Consider the following 15,061-nt stretch of genomic DNA (forward strand, 5'->3'; position numbering starts at 1 on the left):
GTAATATTAGTTTTTAAAAGAACAATGAAATCAAAGTCGGCCACAGTGATAGCATAAGTAGCAATATAAAGTTTTAATTTCTTTCATTATTCAATAAGTATCTAATTCCAATTTCAAATTACTGTAAACTAAATGTATATTATAATTCCATTAATATGTGTCTGTATAAGCAATAAAACAATTGCAGTAAAGTAATATTAGTTTTTAAAAGAACAATGAAATCAAAGTCGGCCATAGTGATTGTATAAGTAGCAATATAAGGTTTTAATTTTATTATTCTATAAGTATGTAATTTATTGCACTTTCAAATGTAAACCAAAAGTATATTATAATTCCATTATTGTGTGTCTGTATAAGCAATAAAACAATTGCTATAAAGTAGTTGGTTTTTAATTATTTAAATTTTAAATCCCACATGTAAACATTGCAGGTTTTACTACGAAATAATTCCGAGCTGGAGGAGGAAGGCCGCTACGATGAATAACAGCTGACGCAGAGATCGCCGTGGGCAGTGACACTGGCCACCCGAGCGGCGAGGACAACTCATGTAGTAGTCATTCTGAGCTGTCTTAGAGTAAAACTTGGCCAGTCTGACTGGCCATCCGATCGCAAAGGGTTAAGATTTAATGTATTCTGTATTTGGTCTAAAGAAGTTATTTTTTTTTTTATCTGATGATTCAATTTTACAATAGTTTATGTATTTCTATCTTATATGTATGATAATTTGTTTTATGTTAATTTTAACTCTAAAATAGGTTGCTAGTTTTTCTTAATTTTAAAAACTATTGATTTATATATGTTTATTGTAAGTTATCAAAATTGCATGGGTGTATGTTCTTCTTCTTGTATGGATTCCTGTGTGTGTGTGTGTGCGTGTGCGTGTGCGTGTGCGTAACCGATGTAGGGTTAATGTAGACTTGGGTATCCGAAGGCATGTTCATGTGGCGTGTCGAAAAATCTCTCTTTACACGCCGTTTTCTTAGCACTTCCTCTGCATCCAGTCTCCTTACGAATTTACGATAATGCCAGGCGGTCTATTATTGTGCTGTTTCTTTCCAAGTCTGTGACAGGCATCAATCATAGAGTTTTCAATTTTAATGTTTAGTGCATCACCAACCTTTTTCACTACACTAAGCACATCTTCGTTTGGTTCAACTGGGATTCCTTGAATTTCAATACAATTTTTTCTTGAGTATTGCTCACAGTCAATTAGACGTTGCTTCAGATCTTCACACTTAGTTTTTAATAATAAATTCTCAGCCTGTAGTCGTTCAAAATCTTCTCTGAAGGACTTAAGTTCATCAGCCTGACTTCGAAGCAAGTTTGTATTCTCAGTAAGCTTCTCATCCATATTAGTGTAAGATGTATTAAACTCCATGATTGAATTTTTTTTGATAATTTTTAATTTTTTTTAGCTCCCTCATGACATCTTCAAGAGAAAAATTACCTGATTCAATCCTAGAATCAATTCTTAAATTTTTTTTTCTATCAACAGAACAAGGATTGCATCTCCATACCAAACCATCAGCAGACATACAATCCAGATCTGCCTTACTCATCTTGTAGCAATTTGGATGAAATTCATTTTTACAATCCTCACATTTTAACTTAATGTTTTGTTTTGGTGTAAATGATTTTAAACAAACTCCACATTGAGACATTATAATGTTGATTGAAGAAAATAGTCACAAAACAATAATTTTTCACTAATTTTCAATAATTTCAATAATTTCACTTATCACAACGTATATACATATATATATATACAGGGTGATTCATGAAGTTCTCCCCCCACTTCTACAGCACATTGTACTAGTAAAAATAATGAAAAAATGTTATATAAACATAGGTCCGAAAACGCTTCGTTAGCGAGTTACAGCTAGCGAAAGATTTCGCCCTGAATTCCTGGGTAAAGAGTAAAATAAAGCCATACTGAACTTTTGGAAAGGTTAATTAAGTAAGAAATATCGTGGATTCTTATGTATTTTTACCTGATAAAGCTAATAAAATAGGTTTCAGAACTGTACCTGTAGTAGTTTTTGAGGGATTCAGGTTAACGGCAAATAATTGGGGCACGAAACAATGTTTTTTTTAAGTTTGATGTACAATAACTTTGTTAAATTGGTAATAAATACATACAATTAACAAACATTAATTGTAGAGAATTTAATTATGAGAAAATTGATATAATCAAAGTCTAAAATAAAACAGAAATAAGTACCAAAAAATCGATTTTATTCAGTATAATACATTACTAGCTGTAAAGAAATACCGTACGTATTTAGTTAAAATAAAACAAAAACAAAATGTTTGTTCCTTAATGATGAGATAAATTGATAAAAAAAGATTAACTGTTAAATACATTTGTTTGTAAATAAAAATATCATGTTTTATTACGTTGTATTTTTTTTTTATAAAAATTTACATCAAATGTTCGAAAATAAATGAAGCAAACATTATCCCATTATTGTTTACTAATCATCGAAATGCAGTTTTTTTGTTTTATTAATTTCTAAGTTGTAACGCACGAATAACAGCTGATCAACAATGGTATTCTGTACTGTTACGTTAGAACTGTGTATTAGTGGTGTTTTGCAAGCTACAGCAGGAGATTCGGGTTCTGTGAATCGTGTTATTAAATGCAATTTGTCTGTGAGTTATAATTCGATTTGTTTATTCAGAGAAAAAATGCCTTACTTATTTACATCAGAGGAATACGCTGATATGGTTTTTTATTTTGGGTTACAGTAATGGTAATGCTAGAGCTGCTGTAGAAGAATATGAACTACGTTACCCTAATAGGAGGATTCCAGATACCAAAACAATTTCAGGAACTTTTTTCGTACTCTTCGGGAAACAGGATCACTACAAAGTACTAGAACCAATTATGAACGAGCTGTCCAACTTGATGATGATATTGTTATTAATGCTGTTCATCGCAGTCCAGGTGTAAGTACACGACGTATTTCTAGGCGGATAGGAGTTTCGCAGTCAACGGTGTGGAGGTCACTTAATTTGAAACAAATTTTATATCCGTTTCATAAACAAAAGGTTCAACATCTACAGCTAGGGGATGGTCCGCTTCGCTTGGAGTTTTGCAACTTTTTGAATATTGAATAATCAATTCTACAAGCGTATTTTGTTTACGGATGAGGCACATTCACTCGGGATGGTGTCAATAACTTGCACACAATGAACACTCACGGGCAGAAGAAAATCCACATGAGGTAGTGGAACAGAACTTTCAACACCGATTTAGCGTCAAATGTCTGGTGTGGCCTTTTGCACAATCGGCTGATTGGACCTTTCATATTACCTGGACGCCTAAATGCTGAGTTATATTTGCATTTCCTTCAAGAAAAGTTGCCGCAGCTGTTAGAGAATGTTCCTTTACATCTCAGACAAAAATTTGTACTTCCAGCATGACGGAGCACCTCCCCACTTTTCACGTGCCGTTTCTGCTTACTTAAATCATCAATTTCCTGGACACTGGATTGGTCGTGGAGGGCCTTACCCTTGGCCACCAAGATCACCAGATCTATCTCCATTGGATTATTGCATCTGGGGATGGATGAAAGACATTGTATACAAGACAAAAGTGAATTCTCGTGATGAATTAATTGCCCCGTATTATGGATTCGGCTGTGCAGATACAGGGTAGTCCTGAAAAATTAAGAAACGCAAAAAAAAAAGCAATACACAAACGTGCTGCAAAATGTATTGATAATGATGGCCTCATTTTCGAACATCTATTATAAAAAGGTGCGTACGGTTGGCCCAACCTGATTAATTTTGCTTAAAACTAGTAATGTATTATACTGAATAAAATCGATTTTTTGGTACTTATTTCTGTTGTATTTTTAGACTTTGATTATATCAATTTTCTCATTATTAAATTCTATACAATTAATGTTTTGTTGATTTTATGTATTTATTACCAATTTAACAAAGTTATTGTACATCAAACTTAAAAAAAAACATTGTTTCGTGCCCCAAATTTTTTGCATTCAACCCTGAATCCCTCAAAAACTACTACAGGTACAGTTCTGAAACCTATTTTATTAGCTTTATCAGGTAAAAATACATAAGAATCCACGATATTTCTTACTTAATTAACCTTTCCAAAAAGTTCAGTATGGCTTTATTTTACTCTTTACCCAGGAATTCAGGCGAAATCTTTCGCTAGCTGTAACTCGCTAACGAAGCGTTTTCGGACCTATGTTTATATAACATTTTTTCATTATTTTTACTAGTAAAAATGTGCTGTAGAAGTGGGGGAGAACTTCATGAATCATCACCCTGTATATATATATATATATATATATATATATATATATATATATTTATAAACTCACTTAAATAATCCCAGCAGCTGAACACATGAATTAATATTTATCCAAATATATTTGGTATTATTTACTGCACTAATTAAATAGAACATAAATCACTATCGCTTAAATTAAATAACATAAATAACCTCCTCAACAGACATGAACAAGCAAAACTGGTGACAGACAGGTTTACTGATAAGAACCATCCCAGTCAAGAGCTGGCTCACAAACAGCACATATTTCAGCGCAATTGTCAAATTGGTGGAGGAATTAAAAAAATGTTTAAGCAAACTTAAACATGTTTGATTGTTGTAGTAGCATATACGGCTTGCCAATAAATGTAAATAAACAATACTTTACCTGGGAAACTGACCACAGCACTGCAGCGGCTGGGTTTCAATATTTACTTAAAAACATGCCTTATACAATAAATTGTAATGTCAATCATGTGAATGATTTTTATACTTTAGTATTAGTACCAAATGTAGTGACTAAGTCCTGTACCAACTAATAATACAATTTGGGTTTGAGATATTTTTCTGAAGGCAGTGAGAGTGTGTGTGATAAATTCCAATAGAAAATGAATAATTTTGTTTGTTTTAGAGAAAATGATGTTGCTGGTATTGATGTGAATATGGGTTGTCCCAAAGAGTTCTCCATTAAAGGAGGGATGGGAGCAGCACTGCTACAGGAACCAGAGAAAGCTAAAGCCATCTTGCGCAAGCTTGTGGAAGGACTTAAGATACCAGTTACGTGTAAAATACGAGTATTTGACAGTGTCGAAGAGACAGTGAAGCTCTGTAAGGGTCTGGCAGAGATGGGAATCTCAGCAATCGCAGTTCATGGACGAACTCAGGCCGAGAGACCCCAGCATGATAATCATGCAGATCGGATCAGAGCTGTTGCCCAGGCTTTGTCTATACCCGTTATTGCCAAGTAAGTGATTGAATACACGTTAGAAAGTTTGAGGTTTTCAGAATAGTGGAACTACCTGTTAATGGGCATTTTATGCGTTTTTATCGTAATATGAAATTCAAATAAAGTTTAAAATAATTATATTTCAACCCTCAGTACTTTAGATTTTAATCCTTTAAGGAGTGCGTGTAAACTCTACATAATGAGTAAGGACGTCATATGACGTATATTCTTATAGTGGCCCTAAGGAATACGGACGTAATATGACGTTTAGCCTCTGTATTTTTGTATTATTGTAGACATAGACATAGACATAGACATAGACATTCTTTATTGCCATTAAACATGATATGCAATAGGCATAGTCAAATTACAACATGATTTATAACCAAATTACAATAGAATCTTCAATTGCAGGTTACAAGTTAGAAAAAGTAAGTTTTACATTGCAAAAATATAAAAATATGAGTTTAAGGCACATACAAAGCGTCAACAGTTAAAAGATCCTTAAAACTAAATTAAAATGGTAACTTAGCCTAGCTTAAAATTTAAAAGTTGTCTCGTTAAAAGTGAAATTTAAAAACTCTTTTACATCATAAAATGGATTATCTATTAACCAGTTATACATAACATTCTTAAATCTAGTACTGCTGATGTGATGAACAATTGGTGGGAGCCTGTTAAAAAGCTTTATGCTCATAACATTGTAGGAAGACATAGTTTTGCTTAGCCTATAGTGAGGAAAACGAATAGTGTGACTAGACCTGGTAAAATGGTTATGTACATCAGTAGCAAGGGAGTGTTGAAATAAATTATTTTTCACATGACATAAACATACAAAGATATACAAGTTGATCACAGTCAAAATTCTCTCTCTAACAAAGAGTGGTCTACAATGGTCAGTTGAACCTGAGAAAGTTAATATCCTTAATATCTTCTTTTGTAACAATAAAACATTTAATACACCTATACCATTACCCCCAATACATAATACCGTACAATAACACAGAGTGAAAAAAAGCATAATAACATTGTTTTAAAAAGTTGGTGGGTACAATTTCTCTTAATCTTCTAATCAGGTACACTACTTTACAAAGTTTACTACAAACATGTTCTATATGGGAATGCCAAGATAATTTTGGGTCAAAATAAAAAACCTAACAATTTAACAGGTTGTACAAAGTCTACATTATTACTATTGAGAAAAACTATTGTTTACAGAAAAGTTTATTATTTGAGTTTTTTCCACATTCAGTAAAAATTTATTTGCTGCATACCACTCAACTGCTTCACTTAGAACTGTATTTGTCATGTAATCACACAAATTGAGATAACAGCTATTGGACTTAAAAAAAGTAACATCATCAGCAAACATAAGTGTACTAACCGATACATTATCAGGAAGGTCATTAACCATTATCAAAAAAAGAAAAGGGCCCAAAACTGAACCCTGTGGAACACCATACAGAACTTGGGCAGCATCGGATAGAGAACCATTGACAGAAATTTGTTGATAGCGGTTATTTAAATAAGATTCAAAAAGTTTCAATTCAGTACCAGTAACCCCATAATGCTCTAACTTTTGCAAAAGGACGCCACGGTCGACACAGTCGAAGGCCTTGCTTAAGTCGCACATTAGAGCTTGTGACAACTCGCCTTTCTCATAACCTTCAATAATTGAATCCACAAGGTCACCGACAGCGTCAACCGTAGACATACCAGGCCTAAAACCAAACTGGGTAGGAGCAAGTAACTGGTGAAACTCAAAGTAACTGCTGATTTGGTTCTTGATGACTGCTTCTACAACCTTAGCTATGACCGGAACTAAAGATATGGGCCTATAACTAGCTGTATCCTCCCTGTTTCCTTTCTTAAAAATAGGTATAACTTTAGAAATTTTCAACTGTTCAGGAAAAGTGCCTTCAAGCAAACACCTATTTATACACTCGGTCAAGGGAAAGGCAATTACATCAGCAACGGATTTTATGAAGTCATTGGACATGAAATAGATATCTTTACTTTTAGATGGTTTAAGTCTACTCAAAATTCTAAGGACCTCATCGGTAGTAATGCATTGTTATTACTGATTGCCTTTAAGTAGATTTGTCTGTAAAGTGGTTCCATCTATCGGCAACATACTTAACCTCCATGTTTGTGCTCGCATTCACTTATATGATTTTACCACTAGATCGCAGTAGACACCTGGTAGAAGCCACTGACTCAAGGTCGCGTCGCGCGCGCATCGCTTTGTCAGAATATGCCGCCACATTATAGTAGCCATTCCTTGTATACTGCATACTGTGGCCATATTTATCTTGTGAGAGTGACATATTTGTTGAGCAACCATCAAGTTTGTTACTGTTGTCCAAATGGCAGACAATATTTATTGAGTACTGAAATATTGACTTGTAGAACACATAGTCCTTTTTTATTAAGCTTTCAAATGTAAATAAACATTTTTAAGAGATTTTAAAGATTTTAATGTTTTACTCCTTTTGGTAATTTTTTGGATTTCATCCATTACTCATTTTAGCCTATCAAAAGAAGACGTTATATGACGTCCATACTCCTTAAAGGGTTAATAAGGACGTTATTGAAAATTCTTATTCAGATGGTCTATGCTATAAATTATTTCTAGGTGATCTACATTTCTACATTCTACTATTTCTTATGATTTTGGTGGGCACACATACTACAGAACCACTAGATAAAAGAAACCACTAGATTTTGTTGTTCTGGGAATTATTATGTCTGGTACTGTAAACACCCTTTCGGCACTAAATTCAGCTTGTTGTCCTTAGTGTTTTTTTCCTCTTTGGACTTGGTAAAGATATCACTGCCAGACAGATGCAATACAATTGAAATAAACTGCAGCACACTCCACTACACTATAGAATATTGGCAAAGGGTGATAAAATAGAGAATGGCTGGTCTAGCTTAAAGCAACAGACAGGGTATTATTGGTTTTGTTACAAACTATTTGTTCCTAGATTTTCAACTGGACAGCTATTAGGAGATGGGTTTTGTGAGTGGAATCATATATAGGCTTTGGACTCCAAGAACTAAAACAGTCCACATATCACGCGTACTGAGTCAGATAATGGGAAGAATGTGTAACTTTAATCAAGAGTTAACTTTACCTTTTATAAGTTTATAAAAAAAATCTAAGAATCACTGTATTATTCTGGCATATTAACTGTACCATTTTCAAGGTTACTTCAATAAAGAGGTATTTATTGAGTCCTCTGCAGTACCGGTTGCAGCAATTAATTAAACAAAAATGTAAGACTTTGGAAAGCTTTCTAAAACAAAATCCCCCAAAATATAGAGCATTCATTTTTTTACCACTTTCTTTGTAGTAAAATATCCATTGAATATACTTGTAATAAAATTATTCATTAAGGAAATTGTTGATTTTGTAAATATGTTTTAATTTTTTTATTAAAAATCAAAAAGCAAACATTGTTATTATTTTTTAGTTGCTTTATAACTACGAGGGGTATTAGAAAAATAAGGTTTCCTAGGCCGCCGAGACAGAATGCGATATGTTGGGAGAAATCTGGCAACACTGTCTTACTCATCAGCTGTCCCTCTCTCTATCCATACCACTCGCACCTCGCTACGTCCAACAGTGCCGGCCTAGCTGCCTTCGAAGATGGAGGTCCCTATCGTTGTTACCGCCAGATGCGAAATTCGTGCTGTGATACGTTTTTTAAATGCAAAACAGATTTCACCTATTGAAATTCATCGTCAGTTAATCGAAGTTTATGGGGAAAACTGCATATGTGTTCAACATGTTCGGAAATGGTGTAGAGAATTCAGTGAAAGCCTCATAGAAAATCGCGATGAAACCCGAAGTGGACGGCCTTCAGTTTCAGATGGAGTTGTTGAAAAAGTTCAGACAATATTGCTTGAAGATCGGAGAATCACCATTCACGAACTTGCTTTGCTTATTCCTGAGATTTCCAGCGCCACAATTCATAAGATTTTAGATGAAGATTGTCCAGTGGTGTGAGGCTTCTTCATGACAACGCTCGACCTCATGTCTCACGTCAAACTCAAGAACTGCTGACAAATTTTGGCTGGACTATTGTGCCCCATCTTCCCTACAGCCCAGACCTATCCCCAAGTGATTATCTCTTCTTCCCAAAATTAAAGGAACACTTGGGTGGCAAACGTTTCAGTATTGACGATGAAGTCAAGGAAGAGTTACTCGATTCCTCAAAGGATTGACGGCAGATTTCTACAACATGGGGATAGAAAAGTTGGAGCATCGTCTACAAAAGTGTTTGGACAGAAACGGTGATGTGGAAAAATAGCTTATAAATTTCAAGTTTTAAATTGATGTATAACACTAAGTAGAAATATAGAGCTGTCTATTTTAAAAGATCATGGGAACCTTATTTTTCTAATACCCCTTGTAACTTTAACATTCTTTACCAAGATATAACAGTGTTTTTTTTCATAAATGAAAATGTTCATGCATGTCTTAAATAATAAGCTCAACATATAATAATATAGAAAAAGAATATTAGGAATGCTGTTTTCTAGGAAATTTTTTTTTATTCATTGTACACACAATTATTTTAAAATTAATTAATCCTGGAACTGGCAGTCATTTTTTTCCTCATACAGAGTGTTTTTATCCACAGTTTAAACATGTTTTAAAAGTACATTTTTACTATAAACCTATATGTGTAATGCATTATTTTTTCAAGAGAATGTAGAGAAATTATGGTATAAAAACATTATGCATAAACCATTAAATAAAATATATAACTACCTAAAACAGCTTTTTCTTAATTTTTTTAAGAAGTAGTGGCACTGCTCCTGGTAGGTGTGGTAATATAATGAATATTAGAATCTTAGATAGCCAATTTATTCTTCATTTTATCTAATTTCAGAAAATATATAATGGTATCCAGGTTCTTTTGAAGAAAATTGAAATATATTGTAAAACCACAATTGGCAATTGTACACAAAAGGCAATTTGTTACTATGGAAACAATTATTTTAAAAATGTAAAAAATATATTTCTTATCCCACATTAAAAAAAAACATAATTCAGAGAATCAAATTCACTATAAAACAATATATATATAAATTAATAACCAATTTCTTCATTTTTAAATTTATTTATATTTTTAAAGTAGTGGAATGTACTTAAATTTCTTACTATGTGTATGATCACTTTCAAAAATTAATAAATAATTTTTATATAAAAATATTTCATTGATTTTACAATATAATAATAATATTATTATTAATCAATAAAATTTGCTGTAATGCAACTTAAGAGACCAAGATGGGCCTTGTCACAACTCTAGATACTAGTGGGGCATAGCATGGAGGGATTTTCGAAATAAGAATAAGTGTACATCCTAACCAGGCACGCTAAGAATGTTCATGTAAAAAATTTCAATACTATCAGTTGAATACGTTACACGTGAAAGGGGTAACAAACATCTCAGTCTCACATTTATTATATATATATATATATATATATATATATATCATTACCGTTATCAATATAAACATGATGTTTATGTTTGCCACGTGACTGCAGGGGTTGTTGCTGTTGCTTTTTGTGTACTTGTTTCAATCAGCAAAACAAGTTCTGTTCTTTAAGCAATTCTATTGGTTTTTTTAACACATTTAATCTTATCTAACACTGACTACTGAGCGGTGCAGTGTCCTATGTTGGCATACACATCATATGATACTTCTGTGACCATTGGAAGCGATCATATTAAATATTTACAATAAGATCTATGACAGATTTGCATTTCATGTACAATGTTGGAAATCATATTATTTAAACTAAAATTAAACAGTAACTCTACTAGTATTGGAAAGTTATGTGAATGATTTTTCAAAGAAAACAATATTATGTTCTAGTGGAGGTTCAAAGGAAATAAACCGGTACAGAGATATTGAGTTGTTCCGGGAAGAAACCAACGCAAGCAGTGTGATGATTGCGCGGGCAGCTGAGTGGGACTGTTCGATATTCCGCAAGGAGGGGAGGTTGCCCTTGGACACTGTGATCTCTGCATATCTCCGGTACGCAGTGGACTATGACAATCCAGATGGCAACACCAAATACTGTGTACAGAATATGTTACGTGACTTGCAGGAATCTCCTCTGGGGCGGACGTTCCACGAAGCGCAAACCAACGAACAGATATGGTACGTTAGTATGATTTGTAGATAATTTTATGTTTTTAGACTATAAAAAGTATATTTCCTGCCTTTGGGGGATGGTATTAGGATTTTAAAATAGGGGTTAGAGGTTGATCAAAACAAAACTTAATAAAATCTAAACGTTAACTTAAAACTTTTGAAGAATTAACCTAAAAATGTCTTCATATGTAAATTTATAAGTACTAACCAAATTGGAAGGAAAGATTGACTGGCAAAGGGAGATAATTTCACACTTGATTGCAGAACATAGTACCTTACTTAACATACAATGATTGCTCACACCAAACTGGTGTGTACTCCAGTAACAAAATATTTTTTTTTATAAGAACCAGTTTACACCCCATTCTGAAATTTTACATATATGTAGTCAGTTATAGTGTAAATAACATTTATATCTTTTTCAAAAAAATTAAGGAGACATATTTTGGGTTTTTCAAAATCCGTTTTTGGCAGAATTAAAAAAATTCCAAAATATACAAAACATAGTCATGTGATCATATTAAATTAAAGAGCATTTCAAATTGAAAAGAATGCCACAGATGGAATGGAATGTATGTTGTTTAGAAAATACTGAGACATTACCCTAATTTGCCTTCTTGTAGGTTTTTTAAATTTTGTCTCAAAACCCAAAAGACAGAAAAATGTAAAATTTGGCATTTTAACTAGTCTTGGTAGGTAAAACTTCCATAAAAACAAATTATAAATATCTGAGAGGTCAAGGTCCAGACCATTGATTGATATGACATGGAACAACCCCCGTAACCATGATGGTAACAAGAAAATCATAGAATAAATACATTTGTCAAACAGAGTACAATCATATGAGATTTCAACATGTGACATTTTTATTTATAGAGTTATACCTGTCAGTAAGGAAATGAGCTAGTCTTGACATTTTTTATGCAACCTTTGCGAGGACTATTATGTGACATGTGGTGTGGTGTACTCCTACCTTATAATTATATACTGGTAACTCTTATAAGGAAATAACACTTGATCTTTGTAACTTTCACTAAAGTCTAGTAAATCTGAAAGTTTATCTTTTAGAAATATATTCAACTATATCTATTCATTAAGAACTCGTTTTGAACATGAAATCAGCAAATTTTTTACAAACAACTAACAGCTAGTAAATGCTTAGAAATAAAATCATTACAGTGTTTTCGTGAAGACCAGGACTGTAATTCTTCATGGAGTAATCTAAAAGTTTTTTTTATTTTTTTAAGTCCTAAGGTCTTTTATGTCAATAAAAAATTGATCACACCTGCTAAATTTGTTCGCCAAAATAAAGAATTTTCTGCATCAGCCATGTCAACAGATTTAGTCATTGTATTATCAACAGGTGGATGTTAGTATTGAAAATGATTTTTTCTACTTGTTTTTAAGACAAACTTACAGAATCATATGGCAAACTGGCAGTTAAGGTAAGAAAATGTAGTTCCCACTTATGCAGATTTTGCTTGCACTAACCATTTTGAAATACATTAGCGTTAAATATATATTTCTATTTTTGTTCGTTTGATTATTGTTGTAGCGTGATTCTTGTGTTTTATACAGTGCCTTATGGAATTTAGATGAATATTGTCGGCAGAAACAGCTGGACTTTAGAGAGAGGGGAATGCTGGGGAGGAGGGAACTGCAAGTGTTAGGAACCAAGCGGAGAAAGCTCAGCGGCGACGTGATCACGCAGCGGTGTATTTTCTTGAGGAATCTGTACCCTGACGATACGGACCTGCCTAAGACTAAACTGTTGACTTGGGTACGCAAGAATGGACTGAGTCAACCTCAGTATAAAACTGTGCAAGTGGACAAGTTGTTTCAGTCCATTGTCACTGTCGGATTTAATAATTACTCTTCGTCGTGCTGGTAAGTTAATGAGACTTTTCACTTCTCAATGAATGCTACTCTCTATTAGATGTTTTATAAAACAAATTCCAAATTTACACTTGCAAGTAAAGTTGTAACAGAATTCACACAACGGCTGTTGCATAATGTGTGAACAAAAATAAGCAATTTTAATCACAAAAATAGTTGCAACAACTGCATTGCATTTTGTTGTGCGAGTCAATGCAACATCTGTTTACACATGACAGTAATATCTCGGCAACGTTTAGAATTTAAATTTTAATAACTTAAATCAAAGTTTTTCATTATAGAGTTAAGCATAATATTGCTGTTATCGTTATTTTCTTGTTTGATACCTGCTAACAAATGTATCCAAGCCATGTGTATGTGCTGTTTCTGACAAAGCCTGCATTGTTCTGCCCAAGCCCATATGTACATAACATTTTGATTTTGTTTCTGTTAGCCTGGATCAGTAAAAATGCAAAAAGATCATCTGGGGATTCCATCAAAAGCAAGAGTGAAACATGCACATTTATTTGAAACCTACCTAAAAAGAGAATAAAATGGTTTGTGTGTTATACTGTTCTAAATATAATAATACATGACAATTCAGGTAGTAAAATTGAATTTACAATACTAACTAAAACCAGCTAGCAGACACCACACATTCACTCCTTAAGAAACATGCATAATTTTATTTATTTATTTATTCTTTGAAATAATCACAATTACAAATCATTTTATTCATAAATACAAAAACCCTATTTGGGGTTGTCTGCATTTTCACTAAATATACTAATTATTAATTCTATTCTTTGAAATTAATTTGTGGTCAAGTCCATGCAGTTTTATTACAAGAGTAAACAAACACCTCACCAATAATGCAGTTACAATATAAAAAATAAAATAAATACAAATTTCAAGTTATCATACCAAAAATTCTCAAGAATAACAATAGCAATAATTATCATTGATAAAAAAACTTAATCCTAACAACAATAAATAAATACTCAAGGATAACAATAACAACAACAAACAGAAGAAACAAATATAAAATATGCATAATTTAACTTAATAGAAATATACCCAAAAACATGTTCAAATTTCAGATTCAAAAAACAACAAAATAAGTAAATAAATATATAATAAGTTACCTTAATTGTATTTGGAATGTGTTTTAAACAATTACTCAATTAGGCTACTCTACTTAAAATGTAATAGAAAATTTAGCTAAAATATTTTACCCTCAAATTTGGCATAAACTCTTTTCACTCATTCCCTATACGACTTGATGACATAAAAAGGTTTGTAACATTTGGAATAAATCAAAACGTTGTCATGGTCCCTAAAGAATCAAATGCAATGTCAATCCTATTTAACACAATGGTGACTAAACAAGCTGAATGTTCTGAACAAACAATGGCTCAAGTGCAGATACACTTTGAACTTCTACTTTTCTCTGTCTTACATCAAATCTTAATCAAATTTTCTGTTTTTATGTTGCAAACCTTGCTATTTAAAATTCCCAAATCACTATAAATTGTGCTTAAGTTTTGTGACAGCCATTTTATCATGATCAACTGTAAGAACTCTGCAACATCTTCTTTTTCATCCAAATAGAATATGAGATTATCTGAGTTCAACCAGCCAAGTCAGTGTATTGTGTGTGATTTATTCACTGTGTGCATATTGTAAAAAAATTGAATCAAATAAAGATATTCAAATAATGTATCTTAAAAGTGTAACTTGAGTTATTTGATGTAATATTA

The 15,061-nt window shown here is 32.7% G+C and overlaps 1 protein-coding gene across 1 annotated transcript in view; it reads left to right on the forward strand.

Moving 5' to 3' along the window:
• Positions 1-15,061, forward strand: part of LOC124364770 (tRNA-dihydrouridine(20) synthase [NAD(P)+]-like) — a 30,602-nt gene that overhangs the window by 12,884 nt on the left and 2,657 nt on the right. The window contains exons 3-5 of the mRNA XM_046820509.1: positions 4,935-5,267; positions 11,145-11,432; positions 13,005-13,313. Coding sequence (XP_046676465.1) covers positions 4,935-5,267; positions 11,145-11,432; positions 13,005-13,313 — 930 coding nt within the window. The remainder of the gene's footprint in view (positions 1-4,934; positions 5,268-11,144; positions 11,433-13,004; positions 13,314-15,061) is intronic.

Source organism: Homalodisca vitripennis, chromosome 6 (assembly GCF_021130785.1).
Source record: "Homalodisca vitripennis isolate AUS2020 chromosome 6, UT_GWSS_2.1, whole genome shotgun sequence".
NCBI lineage: Eukaryota > Metazoa > Arthropoda > Insecta > Hemiptera > Cicadellidae > Homalodisca > Homalodisca vitripennis.